This window comes from Trichechus manatus, unplaced genomic scaffold, assembly GCF_000243295.1.
Source record: "Trichechus manatus latirostris isolate Lorelei unplaced genomic scaffold, TriManLat1.0 scaffold00131, whole genome shotgun sequence".
NCBI classification, from domain to species: Eukaryota; Metazoa; Chordata; class Mammalia; order Sirenia; family Trichechidae; genus Trichechus; species Trichechus manatus.
In genome coordinates, this window is record NW_004444067.1 from 654542 (window position 1) to 675836 (window position 21295).

General features: G+C 39.1%; 1 protein-coding gene across 1 annotated transcript in view; it reads left to right on the forward strand.

Annotated features, from left to right (window-relative positions):
- Positions 1–21295, forward strand: part of KNTC1 (kinetochore associated 1) — an 80782-nt gene that overhangs the window by 31134 nt on the left and 28353 nt on the right. Inside the window, exons 29-42 of the mRNA XM_004384971.2 lie at positions 192–291; positions 636–770; positions 1602–1721; positions 3649–3721; positions 4334–4401; positions 7844–8124; positions 8958–9130; positions 9552–9649; positions 10085–10223; positions 10940–10999; positions 11707–11870; positions 13064–13168; positions 20159–20287; positions 20924–21040. Of these exons, the coding sequence (XP_004385028.1) occupies positions 192–291; positions 636–770; positions 1602–1721; positions 3649–3721; positions 4334–4401; positions 7844–8124; positions 8958–9130; positions 9552–9649; positions 10085–10223; positions 10940–10999; positions 11707–11870; positions 13064–13168; positions 20159–20287; positions 20924–21040 (1762 nt within the window). The remainder of the gene's footprint in view (positions 1–191; positions 292–635; positions 771–1601; positions 1722–3648; positions 3722–4333; positions 4402–7843; positions 8125–8957; positions 9131–9551; positions 9650–10084; positions 10224–10939; positions 11000–11706; positions 11871–13063; positions 13169–20158; positions 20288–20923; positions 21041–21295) is intronic.

Genomic DNA, 21295 nt, shown 5'->3' on the forward strand with positions numbered 1-21295 from the left:
TGTGTGTGTGTGTGTGTGTGTGTGTGTGTGTTGGATAAGCTCCGTGTGTGTGTGTGTGTGTGTGTGTGTGTGCATTGGATAAGCTCCATGTTTTCAGTTGACATTCATTTATGGTGTTAAATTGTTTACTTTGTTCCACAGTATTTCATAAAAAGGACAATCCATGTTAATATCAATAAATTTACTTTTAGGGTCAAGTTATTACAGGAAAGTTACAAACTAATGGAGATGAAGAAACTTTTACGAGGTTATGGAATAAGGGAGCTGAATCTCTTAAACAAGGAAATCATGGTAGGTATTACCGTTGAAGAGCTTTTCCCCCCTTTGTTCCATTTCTCCATCATCATGGCACATTTTGTGAGGGTTTTATATTCGAAAAGGTTAGTATGTTAATAGGGCATTCAGTTGTCTTGTGGAGCAGTAAGGACCACAACTAGTGAATTAAGAAGCTAAAGGAGAAAGAAAACAGACTGTCGTTAAACTCAGGATATAAATCAGGTTTTCATTTTTCATACAGTTTAATTTCTTACTGCGTTATTTTAATTTGAGGGCGACTTTGCCCTTTTGAGTAAATGATCCCTGGATTCTCTGAGATTTCTTAACTCAAGAAAATCTATGTACTGTCTCTGTTCCAGAGGGTGGTCAGGTACATTCTCAAGCAGGATGTCCCCTCTTCCCTAGAGGATGCTTTGAAGGTGGCACAAGCATACATGTTGCCTGATGATGAAATCTACAGTTTAAGGATAATCGACTTGATTGACAGAGGTCAGGTATGCAGGATTTACATTGCTCTTTCATATGGTTTCTTTGTTTCCCAAACCCTTAAAAACTCAAAGCAATCACATCATCCAAATAGATATGCACAAAATAAACTTGTACCAAGATGGAAACACTGGATGTTAGACTGGCCACTTTTTTTTCATATCTGTTAATGCTTTAAAAGTATTTTTTTTTTTTATTGTACTTCAGGTGAAGGCTTATAGAACAAATAGTTTCCAGTGAAGCTTTAAAAGTATTTTGTGAATAACTAATGGGTTTTCATACTCTTTGGTAGTTAACCAAACTCAGACTCATGTTTTATATATTTTGTATGACCCTTTGATTCCAGCATAGGATGTGGGTTTTCTTTTTTGTATTTTTAAGTATCTTTATTTTATATATTTTTTACTGGGATAAGTATATATACGTATATATAACAAAACATTTGCCAAGGCAACAGTTACTGCATATATAATTCAGTGACATTGATTACATTCATCATGATATGCAAGAACTACCTTTTTCCAGATTATTCCACCACCAATAACAAAAACTGAGTGCCCTCTAAGCAGTGATCCCCAAGTGTCTTTATTTTTATATACCTTCAGTCATAGGCATACCTAAGGCTTAAGCTACTGTTCAGTACGTAGAGTTGTAATTTACTTTTATTTTAATGTTTGCTGCCGTCAAACACAGAATTTTCAGATTCTTAAAAAACTTTGGACCATAGTGAAATTTTCACAATGATGCCTTTTTATTTTTAAACAGAAAGGAAAGAGCTAAGTCTACACTGTCCTTTGCATGTGCCGCTGTTTTTCCTTCCTTCCAAATGCTGTGTGTAGGGTGAAGAATGTCTCCTCCTATTGCGGTCTTTGCCTCCTGCTGAAGCTGAGAAAACTGCAGAGCGAGTGATCATATGGGCACGTTTGGCATTACAGGAAGAACCAGATGATTCCAAAGAGGTGAGATTTTCATTACATAAACTGTCAATATAAATCAGTCTAACTTTTGTGAATACTAATCAATAGCATAGAAAAGATGGATGTACAAAAAAGATCTACTCTTCCTACTGCTGGGTGAGTTTCTTGTATAAATTTGTTACATAGGAAGAAAACCAAATATGGTTGCTTTGGTGTAGTGGTTTGAGCCCACACTTAATAATCTTGCATCTGGCAGTTAAAAGGATTAACTGAAGTAGCTGTTGTGGGTAAAGGGTTTTCCAGAAATGCCTTGCAATATTAATAATGTTTCGTGTTATGTAGAACAGAGTACTTGCTGTCAAATAGTAACGTCAGCCGCAACCGGGGTAAATCTCAACAATATTAGAACACTGAAACTTGGAAACGGTTTCAAGAGAGTCAACACACTTCTTCAGTAATAAGGGATTGAGTATCTAATTTATCTAGGATAGTTTTTTTTTTTTAAACCTTTAGCAATAGATACCTCCCAGTCTCTCTCAGCAGTACATTTTAATAATTTTTTGCCCCTAGGGAAAAGAGTTTTTAACAACGCCTAAAGATTACAGCCTAGAAAACGCTATGGGGCAGTTCTACTCTGTCACCTGGGATTGCTGTGAGTTGAAAATCGACTTGATGACAGCTAACAACAAGAATATTTATTATGCTCTTATTATGCGGTATGCATTAGGCTAAATGCTTTAAATCAGTTAGCCATTTCATCTTGTCATTAGCTCCTTGTTGGTGAAATTCAGAAACTTAAATTTTAATTTAAATGACTTGTCCAAGGTTATTAGAAAGTGGCAAAACTTCAGCTCAAAAGCTGTCTGATACTACGGTCTGTTCTTAACTGCTAGGTTATACTGCATCACATAGTGAGAATATTTGTTGAGTAGTTTGTGTGTGTGTGTGTGTGCGCGCGTGCACACGTGCATGCAGTAAAAGCATATATAACAAAACAGTTGCCAGTCCAACAGTTTTTACGTATACAGTTCAATGACTTGATTACATTCATCATGTTGTGCAACCATCACCACTATCCTTTTCCAAATTATTTCACCACCATTAACAGAAATTCAGTGCTCCTCCACTCTCCCTCCCTCACACCCCTGTGAACCCCTAATAAATTTTGGTCTCTATACATTTGTCTATTTCATATAAATGGAATCATGTAATATATGTCCTTTTGTGACTGACTTATGTCACTCAACATAATGTTAAAAAGATTCATCTGCGTCATAGCAGGTATCAGAACTTCATTTGTCTTTATGGCTGAGTAATACTCCATTGTATGGATAAAACACATTTTGTTCATCCATCATCTGTTGATGGAGGCTTGGGTTGCTTCTGCCATTTGGCCATTAAGAATAGTGTTGCAATGAACTATTGTACATGCTGATTACTTTTTATGGGCCAAACCCTTACTAAGCGTTTTACCTACATTGTCTCTCTTAATTAAAGCTTCTGCCCCTTTGTTTTTCTTCTCTCTCTCTCTTCCCCCACCCCTTTTAAAAATCTGTTTTAGTTTTGAAGATAGTTATTTCTTAGACTGCTGTTCTCTAGGCTAAAAGTTCAGTTAAGTTCTTAACTTTTCCAAATGTTTTTTTCAAATAGTAAATAAAGTATGAAAAAAAAATAACCTTCTGTTAATCATAGTGCAGCTGAAAGATTATGTGGGATATTTGCATATTCTATTGCATTTCTAAACCATATATCCAGGAGTCTATACTTGTGTTTTTAATGTTTAGCTTATGTTCAGTTATGATCCTTTTTTTCAGTTATGATCCATTCTTTGCCCAACCTCCCCTAACATGGACTTCTCATTTTTCAGCATTTTTACTCAGTTCTTCTGATGCTGTGGTTTTTAGGTGTTTACTTACATGTGAAGTGGCCAGTAAGAGAAGTAGATTTCAGTTTGTATTTTTGTTTTTAGGACAAGGCCTGGAGAATGTCTGTAGCGAAGACGTCAGTAGACATTCTTAAAACACTGTGTGACATTCAGAAAGGTAATTCCTCCCTGTGCTCCCTGATCTTAGTTTTGTTCTAAAGCTTGTCCTTTTCAGAAGGAAGCATCAACGGCAGATACCACCTGTACCCACTTTTCCTGGCTCTGCCTTTATCGATGCTACCATTTTTCTTCATGAAAATCTCTTCTTGCCTTATTCTTTGGATCACTAGTATAAGACACGAAGTATCTAAAATCAACAACACTTATTCACATATGTTGATGCATGTATGCTAGACTAGATTGACTTGATGCCTTGCTCTTCTTGCCCATTTTCTTCACTTATCAGTTGGTTATGATCAAGGAATGAAAACCCATTTAAACTTGAGTTTAAGCCAAACAATTAAGAATGTAATTTTCTGGGGAGGGAAAAAGGAGCTACAGTTTATTTCAAAATAATTACCATTTCTCTTGAATCCATAAACTTCTCTTTTCTGCTGTCAGAAAGAAATGGTTTCTTTTTAAACGTAAATTCTCTTATTTCAGTATCTGTAAGGGACTACTAAAGACTTCAGATATGAGCACCAAGTCTAATTAAAATTTCAGCATATTACAGTTCTGATAATGGGAATTTGCATGTCTGCTATAACTTTTAAAAAAATTTTACTTACAGACAATCTGCTGAAGAAGGATGAATCTGAGGAAGTCTTAGACCTGTTTAAAGCTGTTGCTAGCTTGCAGGTAAAGATGTTGAGCTGTACTGAAAATTATTATTGGACCAGGCAGTACCTTTGACAAAGATAACCAATTCCTCCTTCCTAAAATGTTCTACACTAGTTCTTCAGGGTGTTTAGATATGCCTGGCTTTCCCTCTCTCTTTTTTAATTTGTATCCTAGTTTATACTTTATTTTAAAATATTTTGGCCTTTACTTAAGCAGCCTTTATAGACTAGTTTTATTTAGTTCAGATGGGCCTGAAAAATGACTAACAATAGCTACCATTTCTTGCATGCTTACTTTGTGCCAGGCACCATTCCATGGGATTCACGTGTGTTATTTTATTTGTCACAGTAGCCCTCTGCAGTAGGTACTGTTATAATTCCCCTTTTTCTGATGAGGAAGCTGAGGCACAGGGAGGTTAAATGGCTCACTAGTCACAGAGCAACAGCCCTGGTGGCACAGTGGTTAAACACTTGGCTGCTAACAAAAGGTTGGTGATTTGAACCCACCAGCCACTGTGGGAGAAAGATGTGGCAGTCTGCTTCCGTAAAGATTACGGCTTTGGAAACCCTATGGGGCAGTTCTCCTCTGTCCTATGGTGTCACTATGAGTTGGAATTGACTCGACAGCAATGGGTTTTTGTTCTGTTTTTAGCCACAAAGCTATTAAGTGGTACAGCCAAGATTGAAACCGAGGTAGAACATTTCTTTTAACCACTAGGGTATACTGTCTTGAAGTATCGTGAAGTATTATGAATTGACTATAGACGCTGGCCCAAAAGATTACTGTCTACTACTTCAAAATGGCTTAGATTTTTTTTTCTATGTAGCGTCATTCTAGATAGTTCTGTTTTTCTTCAAAATTAATTTCTGTTAGTTTTGAATTGATCCACTGTTAAAATTTGGTATTTGAAATTTTTTATATTTTGGCTCAAGAGTCTTTGCAATGTGAAAATGGTTTATAAAGAAAAGGGCCTTTGGAGTTTTTTCAAATAGAAAATTGGGGAGGTTTGAGAATCTTTTCATGAAAATTTCTAATGAACACGGGCAGCTATAACTCTAAGCTGTATTATCTCGAAGTATGTAAGGAAGAAATCTTTGCTATAGTTTATTAGACCAGTGTTTCCCAAAGTATGGTCTGTGGAATCCTGAGGGTTCCTGAGACCCTTTCAGGGGGTTCATGGGATAAGAAATATTTTCATAACAAGACTAAGACATTATTTGCTTTTTCATCCCTATTCTCTGATAAGTATGTAGTGGAGTTTTTCAGAGGCTTTGTGACATGATGACATCATTGCTCTGAGGACTATTGGGATGTATACTTTTGTATATTCTTCTGTTTTAAAAATTTCTAACTTTAATTTTTAATACGGTAAATGTTGATAGGTATAATCCTATAAGCAAAAGCTTTTGGGTCCTCAGTAATTTTTCAGAGTATAAAGGGATCCTTTGACCAAAAAGCATGAGACCTGCTGAATTAGATAATAGACATCTTCTTGAAAAGCATCTGAGGTGTCAGTATAAATTAACCTCTCTGTGTTTTTTCTTGAAAATTAGAGTGTTTTTAGGTAATGATTTTGTTCTTGGCAAATCATATTGATCAAGCTACTATTTATTGAACATTTATTGGCCAGGTCTGATGTGTATCTGTAATCTTCACATCAGCCTTGCAAGATAGCTGTTGTCTCCATTCCTTCTGTAAATGAGGAAACTGAAGCTCAGCAAGCTTCTGCAGCTTGTCCGAGATCCTGCTACTAATCCCTGCAGCCACCATTCAGACCCTGGTCTGTCTGACATCAGTGTCCTTACTTGTTAGTCTGTTTTGTACTGTCTCATCCGAATTAACAATGGATATTTTTTTAAAAAATCCTTTAAAAGTCCTAAAATGTATTGACTGTCCCCAGAAATGCACTCCTTTGGATAAGATGCGCATTAAAAGAAGAGAGACTTCTTGGTGACTAATGCTTTACAAAGAAATTATCTCTTTATTCTTACATTTTATTTTTAAAAGGGTTATACCTGCTTATGGTGGTGTAAAATTCAAAAGGTTTCAAAGATTGTCCAGTGAAAAATAAGTCTCCCTCCTACCCTGGCTGCCCAGTTACCTGGCTTCTCGTGTTAGATGCAGCCATTCTTACTGGTTTCTTGTGTGTCCTTCCAGAGGTATTCTATGGTTATACAAACATATGTTGTGGTTATTAGGTGCCATCGGGTTGATTCTGACTCATAGCGACCCCAAGTGACAGAGTAGAACTGCCCCATTGGATTTCCTAGGCTGTAATCTTTGTGGGTGCAGATTGCCAGGTCTTCCTCCCACAGAGCTGCTGAGTGGGTTCAAACTGCCAACTTTTCAGTTAGCAGCCAAGTACTTAACCATTGTGCCACCAGGCCTCCTTATACAAGCGTGCATGCGTGTGTGTGAGATATATATATGAGCCCTGGTGGCGCAGTAGTTAAGAGCTCAGCTGCTAACCAAAAGGTCAGCAGTTCAAATCCACCAGCTGTTCCCTAGAAACCCTATGGGGCAGTTCTACTCTGTCCTGTAGGGTCACTATGAGTTGGAATCGATTCGACGGCAATGGGTATGTGTGTTGTGTGTGTGTGTGTGTGTGTGTGTGTGTGTGTGTGTGTGTGTGTGTGTGTGTGTGTGTGTGTGTGTGTATGTATATGTATATTTTTTAATTTATTTTTTGCTTCGGTGTTTTATGTACTTTGCAATTCACTTCACTCTGAGGTTTCCAAGAATCCATATAGAGGGAACCAGTCATACAATAAGAAATGAATAAAGCAGTTGTCCTGACATTGAAACATGAGAGAAATTTCTTTTGTGGTTCCTAATAAAGAGGGTGCTGTGAGATATGATGAATAAAGTCTTCAGCAACACATCTATAGTCCACATCAGCAGTGAGTTCTTGGGTTTATTTCGGTAAATTCATGTTTCTGCACGATGCACCTTCAGGGAACGATCACTAATATTTTGGGAGAGAAGCACTGGTTTCAAAATTTTACAATATTATATAAATATGGACTCCACCTTAAATATGTCTATGTAACCATTTAAAAATAATATTTATGAAGTCTGTTAAGTGGAGAAGATAACACTTGAGATTATGTGTGCAGCCATCAAACGCGGATGACAGGAAATACCAGGAAGATGGTGTTAAGGAGTGCTCTAAACGTCGCACAATGCACAGGACCAGCCCTCAGCCCCCAAAGAAGAATCATCTGGCCCCAAATGTCAATAGTACTGAAGTTGAGAATCCCTGGGTTAAACTGATATTTTCTTATTTCCCAAACTTTTTAATGATATTATAACTCTCATAACTTGAAAAATAAGGCCTTAAGTTCTTGTTTTATGGGAAATAGCTTTTGAGGAGCGGTAAATAGAGATTCGAATGATAATGATTTCTAACGATGGATAAGCCAAAGAGACTTTGACTTTGTCTTGCTTACTTTTGCTACAGGAGAACTTTGATGTCTTCCTTTCATTTGAAGATTATAGCAGTAGTTCCCTGGTGGCAAATCTCCACGAACAGCACATTCAGGCTCAGGAAGTTGCCCAGGCTAAGCACAAACCCAGGAGGCCCCCACAGCCCATGGCTGCTGGGACGCAGAGCCTGCACCCGGAATCAAAGCTACACAGACAGGCGCTGGCACTGCAGGTGTCGGAACAAGAGCTGGAGGCAGAGCTGACCCTGAGGGCCCTAAAAGAAGGGAAAGTCGAAACAGCACTGAAAAAATGCAGGTGAGGTTCCAGATCCCTGTCTTGCTCAGCGTACCTTCCACTGTCACATGCTTCATTTATTTCTTCAGCAGTAAGGGTGGCGCAAGGGACATTTCCATTTTCACAGAGCTTATTCTTGGTTTCTTGTCCTGAGAGCCTGTTTTCAACCTCTTTGTGGGAAAGTAGTAGCATAGAAGGCCAATAGCTGATACGGCATAGTTAAGTAACTTCCTTACTTACCTAGTGCTGTCGTAACAAAAAATGGCACAAGTGAGTGGCTTTAAAGAACAGAAGTTTATTTGCTCACAGTTCAGGAGGCTAGAAGTTCAAATCAGCGTCTTGGAATGTCAGTTTTTCTCAGCTTCTCTCCTGGTTCCTGGTGTCCGCCAAGGATCCTTGGTATTCCTTTACTTGTAGACGGGTCCTCACATGGCCTCTGGCTTCCCCCTGTATGTGTGGCCACATCTATTCTGTTCTTTTTATACAACACCACTCAGAAGGGATTAGGTTTAGGACCCACCCTACCCTGGTATGACCTCATTAACATAACAAAAGAAAGCGCCTACTTCCAAACAGGGTCATATTTACAAGTATAGGGGTTAGGACTTCAACATACGTTTTTGAGGAACACAATTCAATCTAACAGTAACATAATCACTGAATTTCGGTTCCTGTATCTTTGACATTTAATGGTACTCCAAATAAGGTGAAAAAGAAAGTGCGTGCTATACCATGAGATCATTTTAAAGACATTTTAAGTGTTGGTGATGATGGTTACATGTTAATCCAAAAACCCAAATACGTTTGCTTCCAATATGCGTATTCTAACTGCTGACACTTCCTTTCCTCCAAAGAGACTTGTTTAAGTATCACTGCAATGCCGACACTGGGAAGTTGCTGTTTTTGACATGTCAGAAGCTTTGTCATATGTTGGCTAACGACGTCCCAATGATAATACCTGTGGGAATAAATCTTCCTTCAGAGATACATGACTTAGCCTGCCAAGCTGCCACCATCTGTAGCCCAGGTGACAAGATTTATAACACAAAGTTTTATATTCTGCGATTTATTTCATACCTGTCTCCCAAGTGCTATCTCTTTACATCTGAAAAGCACAGTAACTAGAGTAGGTAGTATCCCATTTCACAAAGAGTCAATTATAACTAATGCTCTATTGGAGATGATAATGTAACTGCTGACTGTTAACAGTACCAACCTTCATAGGATCGTGAAGCTCCTGGCCCTTCCCCATGTTTGGTTTTACTCTTAAGCCAAGCTTAAGACAAACGTTGAACTGTATTACCTAGGGTAGTCAAAACTACACACAAACCTTTCTGTCTACTTTTTGGCCTTCCTTAGAATTTTAAATGCTAAAACTATTAAAAGGTTTTTTACATTATTGTAAACATATGAAATATTAGTGTAATGACTTTTTTTTTCCTTTTCAGATTTTTTACTAGATGCTTTAGAACTATGTAAATATACTTTAACAACAGTAGAACTTGCCAGGCAGTGCCAAATGGATGACTGTGGAATTCTAATGAAAGTAAGTCACTTTTGGGTTTCTTTTCCTGTAGCAAAACCCCTGTAAATCCATTATGTGTCAATTTAAAATCACTTGCAAAATCTTTAGAAATAATGAATCTTCCTTGTTGCAAACTAGAAAATGGCTGACAGGCAAGAGGCCTCTTCTCTTTTTTAGCTTTTCCAGTTTTATTTATTAGCTCTAGTGTGTACTGTCTTTTGAAACACTGGACCTCTAGCAAAGCCTCGCTACACCAGGTCGTTAACTTAGAATAACAGTTTAATTTAAAATTGTGTTATTATAAGCTTTAAACCAGAAGAAACCAACTGCGTAGTTGTATTCGACCATCAGAACTGTGTTTGGCACTGATATGCTGGTTCTTGTTCTGTTTGGTGAAGAAGGTGCCTGTTTTACACTGTTCTTATTTGTGTCTTTTTTGTATGATTTCGTATTTAGACTTCTTTTGGAACACATAAAGATCCTTATGAAGAGTGGTCTTACAGCGAATTCTTCAGTGAAGATGGAATTGTCCTTGAGTCACAGATGGTGCTACCTGTTATTTATGAATTGATTTCATCACTTGTGCCTCTAACTGGTAAATCCCATTTTTATCGTTATTTTGTATGTATTTCTTCAGTATGGAAGTTTGAAATGTACAGGCTGAGAACTAGAACTTCACACAATAATATAGATGAATTTCATAGGCATTATGTTGAGCAAAAGAAGCCAGACACAAAAGAATGTGTGCTTGCTGATCCCATTTACATAAAGTATAAAAACAGGCTAACCAAACCAAGCCCGTTGCTGTTCAGTCGATTCCAACTCATAGTGACCCTATAGGACAGAGTAGAACTGCCCCATAGGGTTCTGACGAGCGGCTGGTGGATTTCAACTGCCGACCTTTTGGTTAGCAGTGGTAGCTCTTAACCACTGCACCACCAGGGCTCCTCTCTTGGGGACAGGTGATAGCTAAGGACTGGAGGGGGCAAAAGGGGGGCTTCTGGGATGCTGGTCGTGCTCTGTCTCTTGATATGAATACCACTACTTGCATACATTCCGCTTGTGAAAATTTACCAAGTTGTACATTTCACTGCGGCATTTTTCCTTAACGTATATCTTACTTGGAGTCCCTGGGTGGTACAAACGGTTAACTCACTCAGCTGAAAATAAAAGAAAAATTGTTTTTTAAGTACCACTATGCATTAGAACCTTATTTGACAGTAATACAATATTTAAATATCTCTGCATACATAAGCTTTCTGAGAGAGTTATTTTACTTAGTGTTACATGATTTGTTATTCTCTTTTGTAGAAAAAAGGAAGAGACATCCCTTGGATTCTGCAAGTTTGCCATACTGCTCATCTGGTGAAGGTATTTAACATGAGAACTGTACAGATTGTATTCAGATTTTGTAATTTTACAAATATAGAAATTCCCTGAAATCCTCAATGTGAATCTGACTTAACGTCTCTGCTGTAATCCTCAGTGCATTGATATTATTGCACAGGGTCGGAAGATTGTGTCATTTGGCTTCTAGTGTTAACGTTTATGAGCCTGTTCCTAAATTTTGGTTGTTCAAATAGAGAAATGGTTTTCATCAGCCAGTTATTTAAGAGAGTCCCTGGGTGGTGCAAGTGGTTAAGCGCTCGACTACGAAGCGAAAGGTTGGCAATTCAAACCCACCCAGAGGTGCCTCGGAAGACAGGCCTGGCGATCTGCTTCCAAAAGGTCACACAGCCTTGAAAACCACACGGAGCAGTTCTGTTCTGCACACAAGGGGTCGCCATGAGTCAGAATCAACTAGATGGCAAGCAACAATGATTTAAGCAACTCAATAAAATAGGCAAACTACAATAAAAGTACCTCATTATCTAGTGGATTTAGTTATTCTGTGATTTAAATCAAACCTATGTTAACTCTCTTATTAACTAACTTTGAGAATGAATCCTATGATGATTACCTGCATTGAAGAAATATGCTGTTCTTGAAAACAGTTCTTAATAATATGATCTTTCTTTGTTTAAAAAAAATCTAAATATTAAAATACTTTTACTCAGTATACTTTTATCATTTTATAGGTGACAGCCTCATTTTACCAATTATAAGTTCCATTTCTGCCCTGCTTCAGAACCTCCAGGAATCTAGCCAGTGGGAGCTGGCTCTCCGATTCGTGATCGGTTCATTTGGCACCTGTCTTCAGCATTCAGTGTCAAACGTCATGAATGACAGTTTGAGTGAAAAGGTATAGTGTCGAGAACAAATACTTCGACTTTGGATAGATACCAATACAAAAGAACTGCCAGACTAAGGAATTTGGAGTCCGCATTTTCATATCTGGACTATGTAACAAGGAAATGGATAATTTGTCAGATTTAACAAATCTTTGTTGAGCATTTACTAAGCTTCAGGTGTGGTCCAAGGTGCTTACATACATTTTCGTTCTCAAATCTTTACAACCACCTGAGAGTCTCCATTTTGCATTCAGGGAGGTAAAATAAGTTATACAAGGTTTCAGGTCGGAAGTGGAGAGCTGAAATATGAACCAGGTCTTGGGACTCCAGTGCAGCGTAATTCTGAGAATACTACATTAAGTCAAATGTATGTGTTTGCTGTTTGTTTTATTGTAGCCCAAAGTGCGATAATTATTTCCTCTGTTGACAGCATCATTTAAAATGCTCTAGAAATAAACCGAAAATATCTCCTAAAGTCTTCTTAAAATCAAACAATAGGTTAGCTTAACTAGTGAAAAGTGTCTGTTTTGAGCATTATGCTCTTTGAAGAACTATCTATATGGGATCAAATTGATAACAGCACCTTGAAAGATTAAATAGGAAACTTAGGGCGCAGTGTTAATGAGGGAGGAACAATTCAGAAAAGGAAAGTGAGAATGGTTGCACAGTTCAAATAACGTAATCAGCATCACTGAATTGTGCATAGAGAAATTATTGAATTGATGTGTGTTGTGCTGTGTATGTTCTCAACAACAACAAAAATAAAATAAATTAAAAAAAAAAAAAAAAAACAACCAAACTCTACAAGACAAACGACCTGTTGATAACTTGCTTAGGGAGTTGGTTTGCAAGGGGAATTGCCTTCGTTTCGATAACTCTGTTGATATTTATTAAATTTCTGTTTTTTTTAAATCAACTTTATTGAGGTATACCTTTCAAATATAAAATACACACGTTTTTAGTGTACTCACCAATGTATACAGCTTGTCACCACCACGACAATCAAGATACAGATATTTTAAAAGGTTCCTTTTTGCCCCTTCCCAGTAAATTTCTCCTGGCCCCTGCTTTCTAGCACTATAGATTAAATGCCAGTCCTTTTTGCTTAAAATGGTGTATTTTAAAAGTTCCTTAGTATTTAAGAAACATTTTCAGATTGACACAGAGATGTGGACCTAAAGGTTCTTTTGTTCTTTTTTAAAAGCTGTTTGGAGAAACCACATTGGTTAAATCAAGGAACGTTGTTATGGAATTGAAAGAAAAAGCTGTTATGTTTATCAGGGGGAACGCTACAACGCTGTTACACAAAGTGAGTATTTGTTCTTGGTGAACTTTCTTTTGCTTTTTACCTGTCAGCAGTGCATCCTATGATTCAATACATTGATGTTCTACTATTCAAGAACTTCAACAACCTGTATAATAGCTAATCATTGGTTTTTGTGTTCTTCCATCATGGTCATTGATGCTCGGTTGAGCAGTTTATAAAATGTTAATCAACCTTTTCCACTTCATCCCCTGATTTTAGTTATTTATTTTATGGACTAAAGCATTACAGTGATCCTAGCTGTGATTTATTTCTATTCCAAGATTTCTAATCCAAAAATCCTATTTTTCCAATACTTTATATTTTTAAAAAGGTTCTAGTAGACTTTTAAGGTGCCCTGGTAGCACAATGGTTGAGCACTCAGCTGCGAAGTGAAAGGTTGGCAGTTGGAACCCAGCAGCAGCTCCTCAGGAGAAAAGACCTCTGGCGATCAGCTCCCGTAAGGATTGCAGCCTAGGAAACTCAGTGGGGCAGTTCTGCTTTGTTACACGGGGTCGCCGTGAGTCGAAATTGACTCGATGGCACACAGCAACATCAGCAGTAGGCTTTTGATTGCATTGGGCATTTTAGTGTCCATTTGTCGTTTCCATTTGTCAGATCACTTTTTTTTTTACTTATTGTTTGGTAATAATTTCCAAGTTTCAGAGAATCTATAAGAATAGTACAAAAAACTGCTGTACCGCATTTACCAAGGCTCACCGATAGCTTTGTCATGTGCTGGCACATGTTTTCTCTTTCTTTCTTTCTCTCTCTCTCAGATCATTTTGTGTTCTATATTATTTTTCTTCAGACCATTTAGGAGTAAGTGGCATACGATTTTGGCTCTTTATCCCAACTACTTCAGTATTTGTTCCCTAAGAATAGGAATATTCTCTTATATAACCATAATACAGTTATCAGCTTCATTAAATTTAGCCATGATACGAAACTTGTGTTAATTTGCTGTCCATATTCCAATTTCGTCTACTGACCAAATAATGTCCTTTATAACATGTTTTCCCTTTCAGTACCAGATCCAGTCTAAGGATCGTGTATTGCAGGGGTCAGCAAACCAGCCGGCCACTGGTTTTTGTAAATAAAGTTTTACTGGCACACGGCCACACACATTCATATACATATTGTGTATGACTGCTTTCACTCTACAAGGCCAAAGATGAGTAGTTGTGACAGAGACTATATGGCCTGCAAACCTAAAATATTTACTATTTGGCCATTTAAAAGAAGTTGGTTGAGTCCTGACGTATTGCATTTAGTAAACATCTCTTTAGTCTCTTTTGATCTGCAACAGTCTTTACTATGCAAGCTGAAAAACGATGTCAGTACCTGGTGATAGCTTTGTGTATCTCTCTTTATAGTTTTCCAGATCTTGTCTCTGTTCCTGTGCTCCATGAGAAGTCTTTATCACTATGTGCAGATTTTCCAGAATTTTCTTCCCTTTCTTTTTGTATTTTCAGCATCTAGAGAATACTGACTTTGACTGCAATGCCACATTTTGCCTTCAGATGCCCACTCACATCAGAAAATTGTCTTAGTCACGAGTCTGTTGTCAAACAGATCACTGCTCTATTCTTAGTACAGTTATTGCTAAGTGCCAGATGTTATATTTATTCATTCAACAGGTAACTTTTGAGCATGTTGTGTGTCAGGTATTGTTCTTAGACCTTAGTATATAGTAGTGAATAAGACAAAGGTCCTTTCTTCATGGACCTTACATTCTATAATAAACAGGAACATAAACCAATACATAATATCTCACATAGTGATAAGTGCTGTGGAGAAAAATAAAGTAGGATAAGAGGGTACGGAAGGTGACGCAGATGGGAGGCTATTTTAGATAGGGTGTTCAAGGGGAGCATCTCTGAAGAGGTGACACTTGAGCAAGGGGCCTAAATGACTTGAAGGAATCACGAAGTGAACATCTAGGGGAAGAACATTCTAGATGGTGGGAACAGCACGTGCAGAGACCCTGAGGTGGACGTGTCCTTGTCAAGACGGCCAAGATGGCTGGGGGACGTTGACTGAGAGGAAAAGTGGTCGGAGGTAAAGGTCAGAGGTAGGCAAGGCCTAGATCCTGCTAGGGCCTCACAGACCAAGGTAACTTTATCCTACATGCGATGAGAAACCATTGGAGGATTTTGAGCAGAAAAGTGATTTAATCTGATTGACATGTTTAAAAGATCACTCCAGTAACTGTGTGAGAAATGGATTGTAGCTCTTCAGGAGTGAAAGTAGGGAGGCCAATTGGAAGGTGACTACAGTTACCCAAGAAAAAGATGATGATTGGGCCTGAGTGGTAACAAAGAGTGTTGTGAGAAGGGGTTGGATATATTTTATATGTACAGTATACAAGACTTGCTGATGAATCAGGCATTGTCTTAGTTATCTAGTGCTGTTATAACAGAAATACCACTAGTGGTTGCTTTAACAAACAAAGTTATTTTCTCACAGGAGACTGAATTCAAGGTGCTGGCTCTAGGGGAAGGCTTTCTCTCTGTTGGCTGTGGGGGAAGGTCCTCGTATCTTTTCCGCTTCTGTTTCCTGTTTCCTTAGAGATCTCTTGGCATCTTTCTTCGTCCATCTGTGCTTTTTTTGCTTACTTGCCTAATCTGCTCTCAGAAGAGCTGGATTTAAATCACCCAACACTAATACTGGAGCCCTTGTGGCACAGTGGTTAAGAACTTGCTGCTAACCAAAGGTCAGCAGTTCGAATCCACCAGCTGCTCCTTGGAAACCATATGGGGCAGTTCTACTCTGTCCTGTAGGGTCGCTGTGAGCCTACTCGACGACAATGTGTGGCAGTGAGTACACTAATAGTGCCTCATTAACATAACAAAGAAAACCCATTCCCAAAATGGGATTATAACCACAGGTATAGGGGTTAGGATTTACAGCACAGATTTTTGGGGGATACAGTTCAATCCATAACAGATATGGAATAAGAGGAAATGAAAAGATCTAAGACTAACTCCTAGGTTTTCAGCCGGAACAATTGGGTGGATAATGGTGCCACTTACTGAGGTGGGAGGGTTGGTAGAAAAATGGAGTTGGGCGAGAAAATCAAGACAGAACTGAATTTTGGATATGCTAAGTCTGAGGTCTTTGGACGGCCTCTCAGGCAGTGAGTTATAGATGCTGAGCTCATCGTCTATGTTGTAGATGTTATAGATGTCAAGCCTACAAGAGGGTGTAAATTTGGGAATCATCAGTAGCTTGTATTAAGTTGAACCCTACGAAATTGTTGTTTCTGTATGTTAAAAACTCAAATATCAGCGTTCATGTATGGTGAAGCCTAACTGATATAAGAGACACCTAAGTCCTGAATCCTGGGTCAGAATTCTTAGAGGTCAGGAAGAGGGGGAGAACCCAACGGAGTAGACTATGAAGAAACAGTCAGTGAAAGGGAAGGAAAACCCAGGAGAGTTTAGTGTCCCTGAAGTTTAGTGCCCAGCGTTCGACGAAGGGAGTGATCAACTATACCAAGAACACTGATAGTCGCAGTAAGGTGAGGACTGTTAAATTTGGCCACAGGGGTCATTCTTGACCTTTGCAGAAACAGTTCGGGTGGAGCGGTGGGTGTACTATGTGGACTTAGTCCAAGAGACACTGCCGGAGAAGAATCTTTTGCAGTAGCTCGCTTTAAAGGGGAGCAGAGGAGTAGGCTAGTAGCAGAAAGTGTTCCAAGATTTTGTTTTAAAGATGGGAGATATTATAGTATTGAACCACCATAAAACCGTTAAAAAAAACCCCGTTGCTGTCAAGTCCAACTCATGACGACCCCAAGTGTTACAGAGTAGAACTAAGCTCCACAGAGTTTTCTTGGCTGTAATTTTTACAGAAGCAGATCTCCAGGCCTTTCTTCCGTGGTGCTGCTGGTGGGTTTGAGCCACCAGCCTTTCCGTTAATAGTTGAGCACAAACCATCTGCGCCACCTGGGGACCTTACTGAACCCCCAGAGAGGGAGGAAATTACCAAGAGAGAAAGAGGACTTTGCAGGAGCAAAATCCTTGAGTAGATGAAAGAAGATGGGATCCACTAAGCAGGTGGAGGGGTTGGCCTTAGGTGGGCAGGGACAGTTGATGGTGGCAGGTAGGAAGGCAGAATGCTTATGTTCAGGTCCAGGTGCAGGTGGGATGGTAGACTTGGTGGTGGGAGGAAGAGGGAGCTCTCTTCTGATTGATTTCTCAGTGATGTGAAAAGTGAGGCCATTAGTTAACAGTGAGGAGGAGGGGGAGATATTGCAGGTTTGAAGAGAAGGGGTGAAATAGTCACGCAGGTGAGAAGAAGGTAAGGGTTCTGTTCCGTACAGAACTTGTTAGAGTTGCTTTCCTTAAATTTATGATAATGATAAAGGACATTCAAACTACGCAAACAAACTTTAAACCAAAAACATCCTCTGAAGGGGAAGTTAGCACAACTGGAGTAAACCAAAAGCTAAGAAGTTTCATTAACACAGCCAACCACTTCAAGGGACAGAGTAGCAGGGGCAGGGGTCTGGAGACCATGGTTTCAGGGGACATCTAGGTCAACTGGCATAACAAAGTTTATTAAGAAAATATTCTGCATCCCACTTTGGTGAGTGGCACCTGCGGTCTTAAAAGCTAGAGAACGGCCATCTAAGATGCATCAATTGGTCCCAACCCCCCTGGAGCAAAGGAGAATGAAGAACACCAAAGACACAAGGAGAATGTTAGCTTAAGAGACAAAAAGGGCCACATAAACCAGAGACTCCATCAGCCTGAGACCAGAAGAACTACATGGTGTCCAGCTACCACCAATGACTGCCCTGACAGGGAACACAACATAGTCCCTGATGGAGCAGGAGAAGAGTGGGGTGCAGAACTCAAATTCTACTAAAAAAGACCAGACTTGATGGTCTGACTGAGACTGGAGGAACCCCAGAAGACATGGCGCCCGGACTGTCTGTTAACCCAGAACTGAAGCAATTCCCAAAGCCAACTCTTCAGACAAAGATTAGACTGGACTATGGGACATAAAATGATACTTGTGAAGAATGTGCTTCTTAGTTCAAGTAGATACATGAGACTAAATGGGCAGCTCCTGTCCAGAGGCAAGATGAGAAGGCAGAAAGGGATAGGAGCTGGTTGAATGGACATGGGAAATCCGGGGTAGATAGGAGGAATGTGCTGTCACATTATAGGGATGGCAACTAGGGTCACATAACAGTATGTGTATAAATTTTTGTATGAGAAACTAACTTGAGCTGTAAACTTTCACCTAAAGCACAATTAAAAAAAAAAAAATTCCCTGAAGTCTTCTTAAAACCAAACAATACTTTAGCTTGTTGTTGTTAGGTGTTGTCAAGTCTGTTCTGACTCGTAGTTACCCCGTGTACAACAGAACTAAACACTGCCCGGTCCTGTGCCATCCTCACAGTTGTTGCTATGGTTGAACCCATTGTTGCAGCCACTGCGTCAATCCGTCATCGTTGAGGGTCTTCCTCTTTTTCACTGACCTTCTACTTTACCAAGCATGATGTCCTTCTCCAGGGACTGGTCCCTCCTGATAACATGTCCAAAGTATGTGAGGCCAAGTCTCACCATCCTTGCTTCTAAGGAGCATTCTGGTTGTACTTCTTCCAAGACAGATTTGTTCGTTCTTCTGGCAGTTCATGGTATATTCAGTATTCTTCACCAGCACCATAATTCAAAGGCATCAATTCTTCAGTCTTCCTTATTCATTGTCCAGTTTTCACATGCATATGAGATGATTGAAAATACTGTGGCTTGGGTCAGGCACACCTTAGTCCTCAAAGTGACATCTTTGCTTTTTAACACTGCAAAGAGGTCTTTTGCAGCAGATTTGCTCAATACAATATGTTGTTTGATTTCTTGACTGCTGTTTCCATGGGTGTTGATTGTGGATCCAAGCAAAATGAAATGCTTGACAGCTTCGATATTGAAGCTGAAGTTCAGCTTAACCAGTAAACAGTGTTGGCCTTGAGCATTATAATTGACGACAGCAACTCAAAAGATCAGATAGGAAGCTTAGGGGGCAGTGGGTTTATGTTAATGAGGGAGGAACAGCTCAGAAAAGGAGGGTGAGAATTGTTGCACAACTTGAAGAATGTAATCAATGCCACTGAATGGTACATGTAGAAACTGTTGAATTGTTGTATATTCTGCTATGTATATTCTCAACAGCAGCTTAAGCAAAATAAAAAATTTTTTTAATTGTATACAATTTAGAACTATTACTGTGCATAACCTTTCATGCAACACTTGTTCATTCATGGGGTCTTGTCTTAATTTATTAGTGCTGCTGTAGCAGAAATACCACAAAAGGTGATGGCTTTGATGAACAGAAGTTTCTTTTTCTCACATTTTAGGAGACTAGAAGTCAGAATTCAGGGCACTAGCTCTAGGGGATGGCTTTCTCTCTCTGTCGGCTCTCGGGGAAGGTCCTTGTCTCTTTTCCGCTTTTGTTCCTCTGTTTCTTGGCGATCTTCACGTGTGTGTCTTCCCCGGGTGTGTCTTACCCTCCATGTGCTTCCTTCTCTGTACCTAATCCGCTGTTTTATATCTCAAAGGTGATTGGCTTAAGACACAACTTGTACTGATAATGGAGCCCTGGTGGTGCAGTAGTTAAGAGCTTCACTGCTAACCAAAACGTCAGTAGTTTGAGTCCACCAGCCACTCCTTGAAAACACTATGGGCAGTTCTACTCTGTCCTGTAGGGTTGCTATGAGTCGGAATTGACTTGAAGGCAATGGGTTTGTATTTTTTTCTTTTTTTTGGTATACTGATGATGGTTTCATTAACATAGCAAAGAAACTCCTATTCCCAGATAGGATAGTATCCACCGATATAGGGGTTTAGGATTTACAACACATATTTTTGAGGGATACAGTTCAATCCATACAGGTCTTAATTAAGTTTAGTGACGAATAACCCTTTAGACACTTAACTCTGTTCTGATTGTGAAGAATTGGCTTCTTTTGCTGCTTTACTCCTGTAGGTATTCAATTGTCGCCTGGTGGATCTGGACTTGGCATTGGGTTACTGCACTCTCTTACCCCAAAAAGACGTGTTTGAAAACCTCTGGAAGCTCGTAGACAAAGCGTGGCAGAATTACGACAAAATTTTGGTATGACCAAAGGCAGCACACCTTCAGTTCTTGAACACAAAACGTGAAAGATTTAGGGCGAGAAATGAAGTTAGCTTTCCCATTAGGTCTTAAAGATTCAGTGGACAAGTGTTTGGCTAACCTACCAGCTTTTCCCTTGACTGGGGACGTTGCGATGAATGTACGTGCGTGTCATAAGCTTTGCTCATTCCAGAAAATTCTGATGCTTTTTATTTTTTAAAATCTGTATGTGCATACACATGATGCCTGATTCACACTCATTCTCATGCATTTGAAACCCTAGACCCATGAGGGTTCTTTTTTGTGGGACACGTTTAAAGGGGTAGAGAAACTTCTTTTGAGTATCGTTTGTTTTACATTTTGTCTTTTGTGGGAGTTTTGCTTGCAGGATTATTAAAACTTGGCCTTTGCTTGTGAAAGAAAGCCAGATTATACTTATGGGATCATATGAAAAGCTGAATTACGTAGGGTGTCGTGTAAGAAGTAATGACTGTGTACTAAAGCAATGGGTAACAGTCCACACTTTTATCTCAAAGAAAGGTTATGATTTTTATCATTGGGTTTCATCTAAAAGGTGTTAGTTAGAAGAACTTATTCTCCTTGAAGTTGAATTTTAATTCTATTTTAATTTTTTAGGCAATATCTCTGGTGGGCTCTCAGCTGGCCAAGCTCTATCAGGAAAAAGAAATGGAACTTAAGTTCTGTGAACTCAGTACTGATGCCCAGTGGGGTGTCCGTCTCAGCAAACTTGGTGTGAGTATTCGTGCTGCTCTGATAACTACCCAGTTGGAAAATTTAAAACAAAGATCTCATTTTCCTTTACTTTTGGAGAGAGGACATATATATCCTGACTCATAGATTATAGCTATATTAAGTATATACCTGGTGTTTTCACAGAAGTAAGGACCCTTTTTCTACATTTTTAAGGAAATGAAGAGGCTTGACATTTTCATCTGCTTAGCTTTCTCATACACACACACACACACACACACACACACACACACACAC